General features: G+C 38.7%; 1 protein-coding gene across 12 annotated transcripts in view; it reads right to left on the reverse strand.

The window, feature by feature from the left end:
• LRRFIP1 (LRR binding FLII interacting protein 1) overlaps positions 1-20,675 on the reverse strand; it is a 119,371-nt gene that overhangs the window by 39,538 nt on the left and 59,158 nt on the right. For 4 of the 12 annotated variants that reach the window (XM_042446769.1, XM_042446708.1, XM_042446727.1 and 1 more), the window contains exons 4-9: positions 16,205-16,252; positions 13,630-13,674; positions 12,750-12,800; positions 11,239-11,271; positions 2,224-2,304; positions 910-954 (exon numbers count right to left, since the gene is read on the reverse strand). The exons of 3 other annotated variants lie outside the window; for them this stretch is intronic. In XM_042446769.1, coding sequence (XP_042302703.1) covers positions 910-954; positions 2,224-2,304; positions 11,239-11,271; positions 12,750-12,800; positions 13,630-13,674; positions 16,205-16,252 — 303 coding nt within the window. The remainder of the gene's footprint in view (positions 1-909; positions 955-2,223; positions 2,305-11,238; positions 11,272-12,749; positions 12,801-13,629; positions 13,675-16,204; positions 16,253-20,675) is intronic. 5 more of the 12 variants (XM_042446743.1, XM_042446734.1, XM_042446690.1 and 2 more) reach the window with 4 other exon arrangements.

The raw sequence follows: 20,675 nt of genomic DNA on the forward strand, positions 1-20,675 counted from the left end.
ATAATAATAATAATAATAATAATAATAATAATAATAATAATAATAATAATGTTTATTTATATACCGCTTTTCCAAATTAGATCAAAGCGGTGTACAACAGGAAGTACAATACAATATCCAAAGTCAAAATAAAACATAACAGGCCTCTCTCCCCCTCAAGATGGTGGTTGGAAAAAAAAGATGCAAGGCAGGAGAGAGACTGAGAATCTGTGAAATGTCAGGAATCCAAACTTAGTGCACGGCATAAACCCTGCCTCCTGCTGTTTCACACATCCTCGCGTCTCTCTCCAGCCTTGCAAATACAATACAGGTACATACTATGTTGCTTGCGTATTCCAAAATCCCAACAAATCCAAACTCAGAAACTTCTGGTCCCAAGCATTTCAGATGCGGGATACTCAACCTGTATATTGATGTCTGACAGTGAAGCTGCATACAAAGTTTTGTTTAAAATGTAAAATGGGCATTCAGAATGTTAGGCAAGCACTATGTTTTCGTTATAGGCGGGGTTGCCATGCACTGTGGAATTGCAGCATTAAGAACCAGGGAAAGCCCTCTCCCCGTTTTTAAGGCAGAAAGCTCTGATGTTATAACTCCATTTCGTTGTGACATATGATCCAGCAGCAGGAAGACAAGCATGATTTATTCCCACCAGGTAGTCTGCCGAATAGTTACAGTTCCACAGCAACAACTGCAGGATTCTAGTGGGAGGAAAGGGCAGGGCGAACAGAGCCAAGCTGACAGACACACCAAAGGCAAATGTGCATTCCAGTCATGAAGATCACATGCTGAATGACAACAGTAAGTGGAATGAGCTGGACTAACAAGATATTCTTGAGACACAACACAACAGGGCCAACATATGCGGAGCAGATTCTACACATGTGGCTAAAGGGAGAAAAAACCAACCCTGTAGCTTCTGGCAGGCAGAGCATCACTGTACAACAAGGAGGGCTGGGAAAGACAAGGAGCACAGTTTGTTTTTAATAAGTTTAAAAGATGAAAAGAAAAGAAAACTTGAAGATCTTTTTCGCAGTGTAGTTCCTGATGTAGATTAGATGTTGCAGGTTACTACAGTGTAATTCAAAAGTCTGGCAGATCATTTAAGAAGCCTGACGCTTCCATTTAAATGAGTGCAAGTACAAATACAACTAGAGAAGCAGACAGCAAGGGCAGCACACTTATGCATACTTCCTTCAGGAAGGGAGGACACCTTGCAAAAGCAAAACAAAACAAGTGAATGAGCTGTAGCTATTAATCCCAGGACATGATTTCAAAACATCTAGATACAGGAGTCAGAAATGGGGCTGGGTTCATTCTTGCCTCAGTCACAAGCACCATTCTCCTAAAAATGAGACATAGGCAACATCTATAAAAAGACACCATGACAACTTATTAGGAAGCAGCTTCATGAATAATGGAACAGTTGTAAATAATGCACATCTATGTCACTGCTGAACTATTCTCAACGCTGGAATACTGAGAATACAGACTAGCAAATCTAGCTGTAAAACCAGAAAGCAACCAAATAGATTAAAAACTAGCTAAGGCATGTTTATAGCAGACAAATACACAGAGGTTCAGATAGGACATAAGAAGTTACAGGGGGAAAAACTCTCCCACATTATGTCAATGGAGACAGAGGGGGACACACACAGAGAACACTCATCAAGCTGGAAACATGATAATCTCTACATGCAAGTAGGGGCAAATTCAACTCCAGTGAAGGTTGTAAAAGCTTTTAAATCAGTGATTCTCCTTAATTTAACAATGGCAGAAAATCATTTGATCTTTACAGTGCAAGAACAAAATGCAATCATCTTGTTTGGTCAAAAAAAATACTGCACAGCACAGTGAATTCAAAATGATGCACATGTCAATTACAACAAATACTCCCGCTTCATTAAATATTTTCAGAATTATTATTATTAAGGAAAAATGGCAAGGCCAAAAAGACGAGTAACTTTAAAAAATTCAGGAAAGATGCAAGCCAGAGTTTATCATATCTGGAAATTATAATCATATTTCACCTCTTGGAAACACAAGGGAAAATAATGACTGAATGAAAAGCAAATAAACTTATAAACTGGAGATTTTTGGAGGTCAATACAAACAAAGAGAGTCACTCATTCATTAAAGCCTCTTAACATTCCCAACTGAGGTTGCATTGCCCAGATGGAAATAGAGCATTCAACAAAAATTGGAGGAGGAAAACTGACAGACCCGATTTCCATTGTGAGAAGAAGATTGGGATTTGGAAGGAAAACCAGTGCAATGAAGACTAAGGTCAGAGTAACAGGAAGCCTGCATAAATATAAAGAAAGTTTTAAAAACAAAGGGGAAAACTGTATTTATTCCAAATCAAAGTCCTCAAGCAACAGAAATCTATCCATCATACCCAAACCGAGGGGATTAGAAAGTACTTCAGGCATTATCTTGTTTAAGTACCAGTAACAAGTGATGAACATAAATTCAAAACAGGCTCATCTTAACGCCTTCAGAAAAGGGAATCCCAGATAGATATGAATTTCAGAAGAGAGCTAAAGTAGTATTTTAACAACAGAAGCATGATATTATGTAAAATAAGAACAATCATCCTGTGTATCTCTGAGTAGTATCTGTTCTCTGAAAGTAAGATGTCTGTATTTTGAACACTTTTCACACTAAGTAATATTTACAGTTTTGATACACATTGCAATATTAGTAGAGGAAACACCTATAATTTATTTGATTCTCCACATCCTCTGAACATCTACTTCATTACAGCTTTTAAATTACCACTGAATGCAGAACATGGAGTGCTAACAATATTTACCTGTTGTGCACTAGACATCTATTTCTATTTAGGCCAGCCTACACTGACAGTAATTCAGTAGTCCAGGCATCCCCAACATCACTTACCAACTCTCCTCTGTAAAAGTCTTTTCTTTTCCAGGCATTGGTTCATTCCTGTGCTTCTAGCTATGAGACAGAACTAGACTGGTAAGGAAACAGGCTTGCCTCTTCTATCAGAACACTCCTTTAGGTGGGAAGGCCAAACCAGAATACTGGGATGACTCTGACACACCCATGCACACAGTTTAAAAGAAGAAAAACAGAAGCTGTAATTTAAAATTGCTTCAAGGGTAAGCATACACCTTTTTCTAGCGTGCTTGTACGAACATTTATATTGAAGACAGAGCGGGTCTTGAATCTTGTACCTGCTTTGGCCTAAAAAGGAAGGGGAAACAGTACAGCTCTAGAATTTCTTCTGATCAATAGCACCTGAAGTTCTGGAACGCTATGGGTCTCACAATAAGGAGAGGTGCCAGCACATGACTTGCAGAGATATCATTCATACTAGCCACTGTGAATGGCAAAGTGGACCTTCTTTAAAATAATAATAGTTTAAAAAAAAAACTCCTTTCTACAATAGGGATTTCATGTACCATAGGAGGAAGGGAAACACTATTCAGATTAAATATATGACCTGGCCCTCTAATGTTTTCCTCCCTTGTAGAATTTCTTCTCAGCAAAAAGGCATTTTTGCAACATTGCAACATAGATATTGAGTAATCCAAGTTTGACAATGCTTGCTTTGCTTCTACAAAACCAGCCCAGCTATGATGTGCATTGCAGCTGAGAAGAGAAACCTGAGTCAGACTCATTCCTAGGATTCTCATATCTCAGGGCTTGACCCAAGCCTTTGGTTTTCATAGGTCATCTCCAGGCAGGAGATGAGGGTTCAAATTCTCCGGTTTTGAGGGGCTTAGTTGTGAACAAGAGGAAAGGGCCATGTGCAAATGCTCAGCTCAGCTAGGTGAGCACCAGCTGGCTACAATTGGTAAAGCTTAAATGGTTTGTCGCTGCAATTTACAACAATTCTCCAGTAGGTCTATGGATTTACTTAACTTCCTTCTTCCCAACCAGTTGTTGCAGTGCCAGGGGTTACCCTCCACTCTATTCTACATACACTAGAAGGAAGTAAGCTGGTTTAAATGTTCCTTATCCCATCTCCCTAAGTAATTGTGAAGGAATAATCCTCTCATTTCACCTGGGTCTGAGCTTCAGCTAAGATTTTTGTCTTATTTCCAAACAGGAAAACATGTTCGCTCTGTGTGTATGTGTGTGTATACGTGTTTGAATTACAAACTGTACACAATTGTTATTTATATTTAACACACAATGCTCAATGATATTACCAAGGGCTGTCCCCAGGTCTCAGGTTTTGGCCTGGAAATCTCAAAATGTAGGGGATTCTTGAATGGATGGCAATGCTCTTTACAACAACATTTACAACAATGATCCTCAAGTTTCCTTATGTACTCTTGGCCATCTGTGCAAAACAGCACATGCATAATCCTCTGCTTTCCACAAAGATAGATTAGTAGTACTTTATGCTAGAAAGGCATGGCTCATGTCCACACTGATTAAATCTTGCATCTATTAGACTTGGCTCTATATTCACCTGTATGTTGTACACTGTGCTGCTGTATCTTGTGCTGCTTTCCCTTACTGCTCCTTGTTCAACTCTTCTCTTGTAGCTTGCATGTGTGTATGTGATTAAACATTTCTACTGATTGTTCACTTCATGCATCTGACAAGAGGACTTTGCTCATGAAATCTTATAGCATAATACTTTTGTTGCAATGTAAAGACTAACAAGTTTGATGTTTCTGCATAGTCCTTGTACAGTTGATCAGTAAAGAATAAGACTGTATACATTGTTCGCTGAGAGATCTGTCTGATTACTACTTTTATCATGAACAAAACAGCATTAGAATTGAAACTTCTACTAACTCCACTAGATTTTCTATTTAGAAATGAGCTGCACATGTTGTGGCAACCAGTGTTCTGTTATACAAGCAGGAGTGGAGGAAAGGGAGGGACGAGGAAAGAACTAAAGCAGCCATCAAAACGTTACTGGAAGTAATTTCTTAAACAATATAGTACAGAACAAGGGCTGGATCATGCTTGGTTGCAGGAGCCAAGCAAGAAATATCTTTCTCTGCACGCTACTGCATAAAGATGTGTGACTTTAACTAAGAGTGCACCACCAGCTGGCCTGCTGCAGCAACGCTGACCTCCTCATGAGGAATCCCCTGCTGTGGCAGGAACGGAGAGGGATGAGTGTGCCCTTTTGGCTGCCACCCCCGCAAGCAGGCACCCTGTATTGGGTGACACTAGGGTGAGGACATCATTGTTTGATCCAAGTTATTATGGTTGGCAATAAAAGTACAGCTGGCCCTGCATATCCACTGATTGTTTATTCATGGAAGCAACCATCCACAACTTGAAAATATTTTAAAAAACATAAATTCCAAAAAAGTAAACCTTGATTTTGCCATTTAATATAAGGGACACCATTTTATGATGCCACTGTATTTAATGGGACATGAGCATCCACGAACGCATCCACAGGGGGACCTGGTACATAACCCCAGCAGATACCAAGGGCCTACTGCATATACCATAGTTATGAACTATAAGCTGAGTGTATTGTACAAGACTACTCATGTTCTTTGAAAATACATATTTATCTATTTATTACAATCTTTTTTCATCCTTTCCCTCAAAGAGCTCAAGGTGTCATAAAAAATACCAGCCCCAATCAAAGTAAAAATGAGTAATTGAAGATCATCCTGTAAGTATAGCTATGTGAATACAGGTGACTTTGGTCTGAATCCAGCATGCTACCTAGAACAGAGCACTGATGCAATGGGACCTTGAGAGGGAATACATCCTATGCCCCTGAAACATCCCCTATGAAATTTGGTATCAACTACCATTCAAAGATAGCTTGCTACTAAAGGAAAAATATCTGCATTTTCCCCACAGTAGGGCAAAGAACAGCTCTGGGGATGAGGGAATTGTATGTGAAAAATGCCATGAAGGAAAAGGAATAAATCTTCTCCTCTAGTGCCTGGGAAGAATTCAAACTGGTTATAAACATTTAGTCTTTTGTTGCTGTTGTTGCTAACTGCTCTCGAATTGATCTTGACTCATTGCAGCCCTCTGGATGAGACATCTCCAAGACTCCCTGTCCTCCACTGCTCAGGCCCTGCTAACTCAGTCCCATGGTCTCTGTCTGACCAAATGTAACCATCTGGCATGTGGCCTCCCTCTCTTTCTACTGTCCTTTACCTTTCCTAGCATTATTGTCTTTTCTAACTACCCATTCCTTCTCTCAAAGAACGACAGCCTCAATTTGGCCATCCTAAGGATGGTTTGGCCTTGATGTGTTCTAGCTTGGATAACCCAAGCTAGGATTTTGGTATTCAGATTTATATTTCTATAATCTAGAATCTTATTCAGTTCTTTCATAGCTGCCTTTCCCAAACCTAGTGACCATGCCAATCAATATTTGATCCAAGGTATGGGAACTCTTTGACTATTTGAACTTTCTCATTATCTAGGATGAATTCTTGTAGATCTTCCATGGCCATTATTTAGTTTTCTTGATGTTCAACATCAAGCCTATCTTGGCACTTTCCTCCTTAACCTTTTCCAGTAATTGCTCCAGGTCTTTGTTTGTTTCTGTTAGTAGTACTTTGTTATCTGCATCTCCCAGGTTGTTCATGTTCCTTCCTCCTGGCTTTACTCCTCCTGCCTCAGAGTCTAGGCCTGTTCTGCATACAATATTTTCTGCATACAGGTTGAATAAATATGGTGATAGTATGCAGCCTTGCCTGACTGGGAACCATTTGCCAATTGGGAACCACTCTGTTTCTCCATATTCAGTTTTGACAGCAGTCTCTTGTCCTAAGTATAGGTTACACATCAGGACAATGAAGTGTAGTGGCACTCCCATTTCTTTGAGTGCATTTCATAGCTTTTCATGTTCTATGCAGTCAAAGGTTTTGCCTTTTTTACTTTACTCAATGAAACACATGTATATTTTCTTTTAGAATTCTCTAGTTTGCTCCATTATCCATTGTATGTAAACCGGAAGCCGCGTATGGCACCCCCCGCTTATGGAGTGGGTGCGATGTATAAAGTTACGGCAACGAAGAGATTGTTATTATTAAAGCCAAAGGGGGGATAAATAGAATGCAAATGAAAGAACAAATTAATATAGATATGAATGAAAAAGAAATGACTCAACCTTCTGTGCATAATATTAAGTTCTGCAATAAAAGCAGGATGGCACAGTTAAAGTGATTACAATGTCTGGCTAGGAATGCAGAGAACCTGCTTCACATCTCTTTTCTGCTCAGAAAGCTCATTTGGCATTGCAGGGAGTGTGAAGCCACTGTAATTCAAAATTAGCTCAATGTCAGATTGGAACGTTGGACTTACCTGAGAGACGTCCCTTTACAGCAGAGAAGGTGCGAGCATCCTCCCCACCCTGTTCTGCCTACTGGCGCGGGTGGGCGGCTTAGCTCAAACCACCTTATACCTTGCTTCCAGGCTTTAAATCGACTGGGGTTCCTGGGTAGCTCCGCCCGCAAGGGCGAGGGGGCCAGGGCCCGGTCACTCCTTTTGTTCTTTTGTTCCTACCTGCCTACCAGGAGCCAGTGGGCGGAGCCACCCAAAGTCAGGATGCTCGGCTCCTTCTCTGCTGCTAAACTGTAATTCTCAAATTCATAATGCTCTCTGACTTTATTTGTATTAATATTTATATAATTTAAATACAATTTAAGTGATTATCAATTATATTGACTGCTCTAAAATTCCTCTACCCACAAGTTTTCAATGATTAGACATGCAAACTGAATCATCTTAGCATGTGATAAAATGCTGGTGGGGTAGAAAAAGCAGGTGTAGCACAATAAAATGGGTGGACAGAGAGATCTTGAGAGATCCATAAATGCTGCTCTGAACTCTCTGATGGAGGTGTGGAATAAAAATAAAACAGAGAAAGAGAAGGCAACTTTTTTGAAGACAACCCTTGAGGCCTACATTATTATATAGGATTTCTTTGCCCAGTCCACCATCTGCCTACCTGCCCAAAGCTACTGAGACTACTCTAGTATAAAGAAGATTGGGGCCAAGATCCAAAAGAACAAGTGAGAAGAATATGCTTACTTCCTCATGCCTTACGTTGTACTGCTGGGGTAGTAATCATCAGTACTACACATTGCACCATGGCCAAGCTATCAAACATGGTAAATAATAATAATAATAATAATAATAATAATAATAATAATAATATATTTATTTGTATCCCGCCTCTCCCTTTTTGAGGATTGAGGCGGGTATTTTCCAAGGCAAAATTGTCAGGAAATTGAGCACTTAATGTTTAACACTCTCAGTGGTGACAACAGTTCCTTCTTCCTCTAAATTGACTACAGTATAATAATACGAATTGCTTCCCCCCCCCCTTTCAGAATGCTCTATAAATATACATTTATGAACTAAAGCATTTCCCAGTGTACAGATATTTACTATTCTTCACAGTCACAGCTCAGACATGGTACTCGTAATGCCTTGATTTTACATGTTCTCTTTCAGACTTCCCTATGTTTGCATGTTACGGTTCGGAAGCTTCAGCTAGTTCAAAACGCTGCAGCCAGATTGGTCGCTGGAACTTCCAGGTCAGACCATATAACACCGGTATTAAGATCTCTTCATTGGCTGCCTATTAGCTTCCAGGCTCAATACAAAGTGTTAGTTATTACCTATAAAGCCCTACATGGCTTGGGCCCCAGTTACTTGAGGGAGCGCCTCTCCCCATACAATCCGCCCCGCACTTTCAGAACAACAGGGAAACATTTGTTAGAGTGCCCTAGGATGAGACTGACATCTATTCACCAAAGGACATTTGGTGAATGTCGACAGCTCCAACCCTCTGGAATAAACTTCCAGACGAAATCCAGCTCTGTTCCACCTTGAATGCCTTTAAGAAGGCCTTGAAGACTCATTTATTTCGGTTGGCATACCCTCCTGACCCCTTGTAGAATGCTATTCCCAGACGGAAGTTCATTTTAGGATTCGACTGATAGATTCTGTGATTGATAGATTTTATCTTGCTGTTTGTATCTAGATTTTAAATTTTTTATTGAACTGAATGTCTATTTATGATTATTGTGTAATATTGTGTTGTATACTTTTGCATATTTTTTGAGAAATTGTAAACCGCTTTGATCTGCTGGAAAAGCGGTATAAAATAAAGTTTTATTATTATTATTATTTTGAAGAAAAGATAAAATCTTAAAATACATACAGTGGGCCATTGGTATCTGTTGGGCTTTGGTTCCAGCCCCCCCCCCCCCCCCCGTGGATACCAAAAATCATGGATGCTCAAACCCACTATACACACTGGCATAGTAAAATGGTGTCCCTTCCATTAAATAGCAAACTGAAGGTTTGCTTTTTTGAGATGTGGATGCTTGAATCCATGGATAAAGGAACTGTGGATACAGAAGGCCAACTGTACTGTTCTCAGGGTGATCCTTTTAGCTTTCTCCTTAATCCAGCCTGTCCTGGAGCAAGAGGAAGAATTTAGGATTAAAAGAAGGGCTAGCACATTCCCCCTTCTCTCATACCCAGAAGTAAAATACTAGTTTGGCTCTCTGTGAAATTGTTTCGGAAAATATCCTCGTTCAAAGGATTCAGAAACAATGTAACTGTGAAGAACTTCCTTTTTGCAAAGTTAGTTTTGAAAAAAATCAAAAATTAGAGGGAAAGTAGCAAGTAAATTTCAATTATTCATGCCTGTAAATCTAAACAAATCATCTGATCAAAAAAACTGCATTCGGGAAGTAATCTCTTAGGAAATGGAATAAATCCTGCTGGGTAAGCAGCATGCTAGACCTATTTCTGAAGCCATACAGTAATTAAGGCAAAGCAGTATACCACTTTATTTTTTAAAGAAGAATTTCAGGGTTGTTAAGTGCTGGAAAATACATTCACACATGTGAATGGACTGGTTTTGTTTTTCGGTAGTCACCTGCAAGGCTGACATATTATATACACAACATAGTTACATACAGGCACATAAAGGAAAACAATGTAATGAGCAATTATAAAAGGTGAAGAGAAGGTGTACATAATCCTTCCAGAAGCGCCACAAGACTTTGTATTGATTTCACAACCAGGATTAAGCAGCTGTGTAGCAATTTATTTGATAGACATACACCCCACGTCTTGGAAAAGCTCCTAATGAGGCAGCTTACAAAGATATGAAAACAATTTTTAAAATCAAGAAGCAATCACATTAAAAAGAGTGTGAGCATTAAAAAAAAAAGCCAGTAGGCTAAAAAAAAAAACAGCAACCAGCTAACAGATTAAAAAACCAATAATTTGAAGTAAAATGTAATTTCTATCTGTATGTTTAATTGGTTACATTGCTTTTATAACCTTTTTCCCAATTCTTTTTTTCTGTCTGAGATGATGATGGGCAAAGTAATATTTCATATTTTTTCAAGAATAGATTTACCAATAATCACTGGTAATATAATCACCAGGAGTGAGTTCATATATAATGGTGTACCGAAATCTCCATTTCTGGGTGGAAAGCTCTCTTCAAACGGTGCTCTTTGCCTTCAAAGACTAGCATAGCTAACTTTTATTTTTGCACGCTTTGGTGAATACCACATTTAATAATCTAGGGGAAAAAAAATCTTTGAACTAGACAAAAACTAATTGAAGACAGGCCCAGGAGGGTGTTATGTGGGATGGAGTGGGGACATCATCTGCATTTTCTTTCCCATCCCTTGGTTTTTCTCAGTATCTTCCTGATTAGGAATTCTGGCAAATTCAAAACAAAAGGTGACTCATGTCTTCAGGTCATTTGGTCAATCAAATACACACTTTCAGATAATATAGCAGCTGAGTGTATGAAACATTCTCCTTTTTCTTCAGTGACAAACCTATTCTTCTAGTGTCTTTCATCAGGAGAAATTTATTTAATGATTTTCCAGCTTTCCTTGAAAAGTCCATGATGGCTAGACAAAAATCACAAGCACACTGCTCTTAAGTGGTAAGCAAAAACATATGCATCTCAAAGTGAGGATGACCCACTGACACACACACATGCAAAGAAAGCATACTAATATCACATATTGGGTTATACAGTGTTTCACTCCATTTTGACAACTGGCATTAGTGGACATGAGGAACTCACATGACTACACCCTTTTTAATCATATGAGTATAACATGGAAGACATCCATGGAGAAGCAGATTTGTGTAGCCACCACATTACAAAAAGGAAAATATAAATTGAAACCACAACCAAATGTTAGAGTAGGCATTTTGTGTTAAATTCAAATAGTTCAAGACCGTGCAGTGTACAGCCTGTCACATTTTCCTCACCACTGGGTAGGCACTGGCATAGTCCAAGTCACTCTATTAAAAGTATAGAGGAAAGATACCATGAGAACAAAACCAGGCAGGCAAATGGCCAGAGCAAGTTAAAAGAGATCAATCCAAAAGTCTCAGTTCTTCATACATGCAAGGAACTATGACAGGACAGCTAACTAAACCTCTATACTCTACACCAGGCCTAATAAACTGCCTTTATTGTTTCATCGTTAAATGAAATCAATTACTAAAAGATGAGCCCGAGAATGTACACTTTGATTCTACTTTTAATAGATGGTAAAGAAACTAAACCCATCAAATACAACAAAAGTACAAGATTATTCCCGTAAATCATAAAAGATCTTGAGTTTTCCCCACCTGCTAGTATAAAAATGCCTCGCATCAATAGGATATTATGCACATCTCAAAAGACTTTCCAAACCTGTCAGTCAATTTTCCTTTACAGGGCACCCACCCCATCTGCGGGCTAGCCATCCGTGGACTCAAACTCACATAGGACGGCAAGCCCTGGGCATTAAAATGGTGTGTGTGCAGCACCACACACAAGAACACATGGCCATAGCAAACAATGAGACTTGAGGTCCCGTGTTTTTTCCCATATGCCGGGGGTGGTGGTGTCCCAGAATGGATCCCCCACGTATACAAAAGGTCTACTGTACTATTGGTCTAAAGAAGGAAATCTGCTACATTCTGATCCTACTACAATAAGTATATTCCTAAAAGTGTACCATACACAGTGCATGACTTGTTCTCAGTCCTTGTATGAATTGCATAAAGGGACATTCTCCATAATGCAATGTCAGTTTTCCAGTACTGTAGAAAAGATATGGTCCCCACAATGAATGTATCACTCATCTAATCCAATCAGAAACTAAGTAGATGATATCATTTTGTACTGAAAACAAAAAATGAATAATTTTACATTGCCATTATTCTTTAACTGTGTAAATGTTCCAGGCAAGAATTGGAGAATATCAAAACCATGTAATGAAAAAATGTATATTTTGAATCACAGTAATACCAAGCAGATATATTTCAAATCTGTTAGCATTTCCCCAATGTTTTTTTAATTATCATTAGTCAAGGAAAATGGGTATACAAGACTAGTGGCCATATTTTTTAAAAATATGAAAACTGCCAAATATGTTAGATTACACATGTATGTATCCTTACTGGAATGTAACTATCCAAAGGATCATAACTTTTGATAACAATGCTCCAGTCAAATCAATGGCTTTATTAAATACCATATTTTGAACATCCCTCCTGGTGAGTCTCACACATCTTGCCATATCTCAAAAACATTACCTTTAATGCATTACTCAAATAGACCAGCCCTGGATTAAGCTGTAACAGCCAAATCTGGGATGGTTGTAATGAAAACAATAAAATTACCCAACTACTAATGGGAGAGCAGAACCATCCATCCCAAGGAAAGAGGGAAAGGGCAATTTTGGTAAATAGTAGAAATGATTGTGTATGTTAAGTCACTTGTTACTAACCCGGAGGCTTCCACGGCTACCCACTGACATGCGCTCATCTTCATCCGAAGCCTATAGAGAAGCAAGTGAAAATGACACCAAAGACCATTTTTAAAAAATGCAGATGTGATATAATGTGTCAATGTTAGCTATAATGCATGGGGAAGGTAAAGCCCAAACTACTAACAAATTTATAGCTACATGTTTCATATATGTTAAAGGAAAAAAAACTCAAGTAAAAGAAGTACAATGGTACCCCGGGATACGAATTGATCGCGTTACGAAATTTCCGTGGTACGAAAAAGTTAGCTTGGAAAAAACTGTTCCGGGTAACGAAAGATTTTTCGGGTTACGAAATTTTTTCGGTATGTTTCGGCGCTTTTTGGCACGAAATTTAAAAGCCGCGGCTTTCCAGCGCTAGCGGTTTCGGGTTACGAAATCTTTCGGGTTACAAACGGCGCCGCGGAACGAATTAAATTCGTAACCCGGGGTACCACTGTATTAGAAAAATTAAACCCTGAAAGCTAAAACAATATTAATCTGTCATATTATTTATAGACATTTCTTGGAGGGGGGGGAATTCAACTGAAACAGATGAATATATCTATGTCTGCCTTCCGCTAGTTCTACAGCTGTAAATTGATGGATAAACCACCACCATAATTCACTATTATGCTTAGACCTTTCAATAATAACTGTCTGTAATATTAACCATAATGCATTCATTGGCTTGGATTTGAAAGCAGAGCTAAGTGTGAATCAGCATTAGTCACAATGAAGATCAGAACATATATAAATATAATACTCATAAATACTCTAAAAAAAGTAAGGAACACGATTCACTTATTTTTATTCACTATCTAAAAATGAAAGTTTTATCACAAAACACAACCATACTGACCGAGGCATTTCTTCTGGATTTACGGGTGTAACGCTCACTGTCTTCCTATGAAGGCAGGAGGAAAAAGAAAAATGAAGTGTTGCAAGCAAGAAATCACTATTACAGAATGGCAGAAGTGCAGACTTGGAAACACAGGTTTAGAAAAGTTGTGTGCAGTGCTAAAGATAAATGAAGGTAATGGTGGGAAAGCGTAATAGTCATTTCTCTCTATCTGAAATTCATTATTGTCTGACTCTATAATCTCTGTGTGCACAGAAGGACATGACAGCATTATTCTCTTCCACAAGACTACCCAGTCCATTTTAAACCATGACTTTTTAATTTGTATATTCTAAAGAATGTGCGCTTATGTGTATATTTTAACAACTGTATAGAGTTTATTTTAACTGTTGGGTTTTATATGTTTTTAGTTTTGTTTTGTATTTTAACATGCTGTACCCCACCATGAGCCTTGAGAAGAGGTGGGAAAAAATAAACTATCATCACCACCACCATCCCAAACACAGCTCCATTCCTTTGGGTACAACATGGCGGTGCAGAATTGGGCACAATATTGGTGCAGAATATGGCAGCAAGATTGGTCGCTGGTTGTTCCAGATCTGACCACATAACTCCCATCTTGAAAGATCTTCATTGGCTGCCTATTCGCTTCCGAGCTCAATACAAGGTGTTGGTAATGACCTATAAAGCCTTAAATGGCTTGGACCCAGGGTACTTGGAGGACCGCCTCTCCCCATATAATCCGCCCCGGACACTCCGGTCAACAGGGATGAAATTGTTGGAGGTCCCACCGACATGCTATGTGAGGACCTCACAGAGGGCATTTTCTGTCATGGCCCCAAAATTCTGGAATAGTCTCCCAGACGAGCTCCGCTCCACCACATCTTTAGGTCTTTTTAAAAAGAACTTGAAGACATATTTCTTTTCCCAAGCCTTCCCACCATAAAAAAATCATTCTTTCCTTTACCCCTTTTCATTGACGACCCTGGATTGTATGTATTGACTTCCCCCTTTTCTCTGGCCCTTTGCTGTTAGTTTTGTTGTATTGTTTTTAATACCGTTTTTAACTGATTTTATTGGAATGTTTTTATATGCTGTTGTTTGCCACTTTGATCAGGTTTTGGAAAAGCGGGATACAAATAAACTATATTATATATTATTATTTAACTGAACAAGAAGAAATTCCCTAACTTTCCTTTCACATTGCTAATTTCAAGGATTTCAAATTTGCTGTGGTACTTGGTACTTGCTATGGTACTTCTAGTTCCCTGCAGTGCAACTATGCAGAATACACTTCACCATGTGCTGGCTTTTTACTATCTACACAGATAATAGTTATCGACATGGGTCCAATCTAGTTTGACACCACTTTAACTGCCCTAGCTCAATGCTAGGAAATTCTGAAAACTGTAGTTTTAGCCTTCTCTGTCACAGAGCTCTGGTGCCACAGCAGTCTCGAACTGGATTATTTCTGCAGTGTGGATTGGACCATAGTTTAGGTGGCCTATACTGCTGAGTCTATATGTGATGCTCAAAATTATTTGGGGGGGGGCAGAAAATACATAGTGACTGAGAAAAGTAACAATGGTTGCTTGTCAGAATTCCAATGTGTTTTAAATCTATTTCATATTTGCATTTATTATATGACTTCTCAAAACCACCATCACGTAAATGACTGGTATCAATGCAGAGAAGCTCAAAAACAGATTGGATGTTACATTATAGAACTCTGACATTCAGACAAACACTGTGGCATCTGTTATGTTTGAAAGATGTGTCATGTTTTACTCTTTCCTTCGTCACATCTCCAACAGGGATCCAATGCCAAGAGATTGGTTAGTGTATCTAGGATTTTGCACGACAACTGGTCAAAGAATGAAAATGGCAATAAAAGGAGGGCAGGCATGTTCATTTATGGACTAAAGGAAGGAAAGCAATATAGCATATAAATCTAGGAAGTTTTCTAAGCTTAAAAAATGGGGAGATTAATGTAGGAGTCTCCAACAAATGAATTTTTTAAACTTCAGTTATTCTCCCTTCAACCATGAGGAACTATTTCTTGATGAGCTACATACTTGCTGAACGTTATGCTGTTAAAAGTACTGTCAGTTTAATAATCTCAAATGTTTCTTAGCATAAATATCCAACAGTCTACCTCTAAATCTGTTTGTTTACAAATCCCATTATCCTCAGACAACTTACTCAGTTTGCCAGTGCAGGACGGTAATGGGAATGATAGTCCAAGATCTAGAAGGTTAATCGGGAAATGCTATTCTACAGCAATCTTAAACCACATCCTATATTTACAGCGATTTATAAATAAAGGTTAATAATAATAATAATATAAAATTTTTCTTTAGTTCTAAAAAGGGCATGGATGGTTTTTGAGAGTCAATACACCAAACTATCCGTTTTTCAACAATGGAAAATATATTCATAAAATGGAACATATTCATAAGTTGGAATTCAATATCAATGCACATATTCGGAACAAATACACATACTTAAGTATAGAAAACAGCTATGCCACATAATTTATCCATTGAACAACATTGGAATTTTAGACAAAGCCTACCATCCACTGCTCGATGTCACCAAACTTTGTGTCCAGACCATAATATTTCTAGAGATGGAAGAAGGAGGAGGAAAAATGTAGGGTGAGAAGTACACAACACAAGAGCTTTAAGGCATGCCTACACTCGAGATTTTGCCTTAATTAAGAAAAGAGGTTCCTCTGACTCGTAATTTAAGAATCTGTTACTACAGACCTGGAGTGGATCATAGCCTGACTTAAGTACAGCACAGTTACATCACAACTATGAAAGTCTCCAAAACTAGCTCAACTTACAAATAGTATTGTAACTTGGATCCTCTGGCACTAATATTCACTGCCTTCCAACCAAGGCAGGAATGAAACATAGCCAGGGACAGATAAATTCTTAACTTGAATCAATTTCAAAAAGAACGCCTAAAATTCTAACAGGGCAACAAAGCTAAAATGGCACACCCATCTCTATAGCATAGGCATGCCCTCTATAAATATATCAGTACAGGGGTGGGCAACTTATTTCAGCCTTAAGAGCAAACAAAGAAATGTAATATTAATAGAAGCTTGTCTTCTTGGGTAAAAACGTACTTATTCATTCAGCCAGAGGATGAATGTCCTTTAGTGACCTGGAAAGTTGGGGACCTTTTAATATGTCTGTTTCTCCTCCTAAAGAAAGATCTGGTTATGTCCTTTTGCTCAGCATCAGTCTCAGCACTTCACTGCTTAGATTCAAATGTGCAGAGAAAGCACACCACAGTGAGTCCCAGCAATATGTAATACATCAAACACTTCAAAAGATTAGACGCTTTATAAATGTTACTATGACATAGAAAGGGTCACAGTCTAAATCAAATGGGACATGTGGGTACGAAATGAAACAGACAAGGCAATGCAACATGACAAATGCATCAAGATGGGAAAGTTGGCAAGGAAAAAAATGAGGGTAAAACATGTAGTTGGGGTAGCTGAAAAGACAGGAGGACCAGCACATATGCTTAAGATTCAGAAACTGCACAATACTACAGTGAAGGAAGAAAAATGAAACAGAAGAGACTGAGGAAGAGCATGTTTAACCAGTGTATCTGAATGTGTGGTGCTAAAAGAACAAGGAAAATTACAGAGAAGTGAGAGAAGACAAATACAAAGAAGCAACAGTAAAGGGAATCACAGATGATAACACAACACTTACAATGAATAGTCATTTTTTTCATATTAATAAAGATTTCCACAGGGGAAACATGTCTTCAGACTGCCTAAAGAAGCACAAGTCCAGGACTGGGCATGCTGCATTCTTCTTCTGCACATTTGAATCCTACTTTTCAGTTCAGATGAACAGGGCTTCCAAGAAATGAAATTAAGTGGAGAGACAAGACCAATTCCCTCTCCCCACAACACAGAAGCTGAAACGTAATACAAATACTAAGTTGCCCACTCCTGTATCACTAGTCATCTCTACAGCACTTTATTTGGTCACGTAAACGAAGGATCAGGCAAACATGCTCATGCAAAGCTGAAAGCCACAGCAAGTGCTCAATAGCCTTTGAAGCTGCTGAAGCATAAAACTGCTTTTCACAAACAAGCTTCCCTTAGCAGTCTAATAGTAATGAGCTGCTGAACACTGTTAGTATGGCACACCACGCCATACACAAAAGAAGTGGAGAATGGTGCAAAAGCCCTGGATTTCTGACCCAGTTCAGTCATGATTTACTATGAAGTAATTTCTGAGGTGCAACTGTAGCATCATGTTGTGTCTGATAGATGCTTCAGGAGCAGGAATGGACTGTGAAAGAAGCAACTTATGAGAACTCTTATGAATGAAGAGAATAGCCCCTGTTAAAAAAAAATCCTCCACACAACATGAGGCCAAGGTGTCCTAACTCTGTGTGGGAAGATGACTCCGTGCTACTGAGCAAACAGAGGAGTGAGTTTAATAATGCTCTAATTTTGAACACAGCTGTAGGGAGGAAGTATTTCCAGGTTAATTGTTTTGTATTTGGGAATGAAGGTAGCAGTCAGACTTCAGATATTAAACAGGTACTTCATATCTTAAGCATTCTCTTCTTTCCCCCAGCACTATGCCTAAAAGGAAGCCCTACTAGTTTGCTGAAATGTGATAACATGTCTATTTCACTTCCCATAATTAAATACTGAATGCTACAAACAGCAGCTGCAAGTGTTTTTCTTCCTAAGGTACATTTATTCTTTTCAGACATGAACCTTGAGTACAAACTTATGGTCGACATATATGTTGAACCCATACAGGTCTGTACAAATAATTTTAACTAAGCACTACATGAATCCAAGTTACAAAAAATTAAAAAGCGTTTTAAAAAAATTAAAAATTGTAAATGGAAACTCTAAATCTTTCTTCTTAAAAAAAAAGAGCAATAGAAAATAGTGTACCATGGACTACAGTTCTACAACCAACTCCTAATTGGCAAACATGGAAGTATATGAACAGACACAGTTACTCGTTAGGAAATTGCCAAATCATTAAATATTTTGGTTTACAAAGACTTAAAATGACCAGAAAGGTCTATCCTATTCACTGATGTGGTACTGTTAAAATTGTACAGCATTGTTAAAAAATTACTACGGAGACACCCTGACATCAAAGCATTATCTGACATGGCATCACATTTAATAACTGTCAAATCATGCTCTGTTAGTTTTGCCTTCCTAGATTCTTCCTGTATACTGAGGTAGGAAAAGTACAGTTTATGGGCGACATTCAGCCCCACAGTAGTCCGAGGCTACTATTGTGGACTGCAGACCTCCAGGGGTTTCCCCCCCTGAATTGTTATTTTTTATCTTTGAAGAGCTCCAGGAGTAGCAGTTTTGTGTTTAAACAGGACCTCCAAAGCTCCCCAGAATTTTACAAAACAAAACTGGATACAAACTTCATGCCTGGTTTAAATTTTTAAAAAATTATCACTACGTTTCTGAGACTGACATGGTTCACAGATGGTTTCAGGGACAAAAAAAATTAGTCCCCAGATCATCCAAAACCTGCCCCCCTCTGCTGTATAGCGTCATTTCCTTTCCTTCAATAAAGATGGCATAGATGTCAAAATAGATACTTTCTTGGTCGTTCATAGTGTCCACAAAAAAGATCTTTTAATAATAAATTGCTGATAGTTTATAAGAAAAGGCTTAACAACTACATTCTTCCTGCTGTTATACTGGCTTTACAACACACACTCTATTACTTTGTACAGATATATGGCAACAGATATTGTGTTGTAGAGAGAAACAGAAAGAGTGCACCTCTCAGTGCTTCCAGGAGTCGGCACCAATGATTTCATGACAATACAAACTAAATGAGGACAGGATGGGGAAGGGCACTGCACTGAGTGAATTTTGTTCACTTCATTCCATAATGTCCAACTACATTTGTTTCCTATTGTCCCATATAGGTAAATGAAGAAAGTGACTACTGTATATACTCATGTATAAGTCTAGAAATTTTAGTCTAAAACGCACTGATCCACCTTTATTCTCTCATCCATCGAGTCTTTAGTGTGAACACGAACAATTGTCCCTGCTGGAATTTTCTAAGTTCTTTGGCACCATTTTCCTGTGCTTTAGATCCTTACTACATGCCCCTAAGTTTTACCTTCAACTTATCCATGGGTCAGATGAAAATCCATCATTTTGGCCCCAAAACCTGCCCTTGACTTATACATGAGTTCAATTTACAGTTGAGTATATACAGCAAGTCAGAAGGAGCTATAAATTATTCTTGAATGTGATGGATTTGTGCGTTCAATCTAGGTTGCTGCTGCTGCTATCACCACCATCACCATCACAACAAAACAAACTTGAAATGGGAAAGTATATCAGAAATGGAAATAGTTTGGCTCTCCAGATGTTGCTGGACAGCAACTCTCAGCTCCCCTGGTCAGTACAGTGACAATGGATGCTGGGAGGTGTGTTTGAACAACACTTGGAGGGCCAAACAATTATCATGTTGTGCATGGGAATTTGAATATATAGGATATGTTACACAACTTTTCACTCACCCAATTTTTTCTTAGCTACTCCAGGGCCAAGAAAGAAGCAGGCAGAGAAGAATGTTCCTGGTTATCAGTACAGCCCAAACTGAGCACTATCTGATGTACCTGGTGACAACCACACATGCACACCACCTCTTTTGCAGCACTGTTCAGTAAAATTCTGGGAATGGATTTCAGCTCTCCCCCAACCCCATCCATAGTGGTAAGTGAAGCACTACAGAAGCCCACAAAACTGGTTTGAGAGGAGACCATGGTGAGACTGCAGGCAATGACAGCTCCCCAGTATCACCTCTAAATCTCCAAAAAGGAATTTCTTGTACACAGCACAAGTCTAAAACAAACAAGAAAATGCACACAAGAACAGCACTTCAGAAACAGCTTAATTTCTACTGCCATTCTGACACTTTCAAGAAGCGTTAGTAAGCAAAGTCATCCAGTGAAAACATGCAAAAGAGCAGAATATCTCCCAAGCAAAAGCAGCC

The sequence above is a fragment of the Sceloporus undulatus genome, chromosome 1 (genome assembly GCF_019175285.1).
Source record: "Sceloporus undulatus isolate JIND9_A2432 ecotype Alabama chromosome 1, SceUnd_v1.1, whole genome shotgun sequence".
Lineage (NCBI taxonomy): Eukaryota > Metazoa > Chordata > Lepidosauria > Squamata > Phrynosomatidae > Sceloporus > Sceloporus undulatus.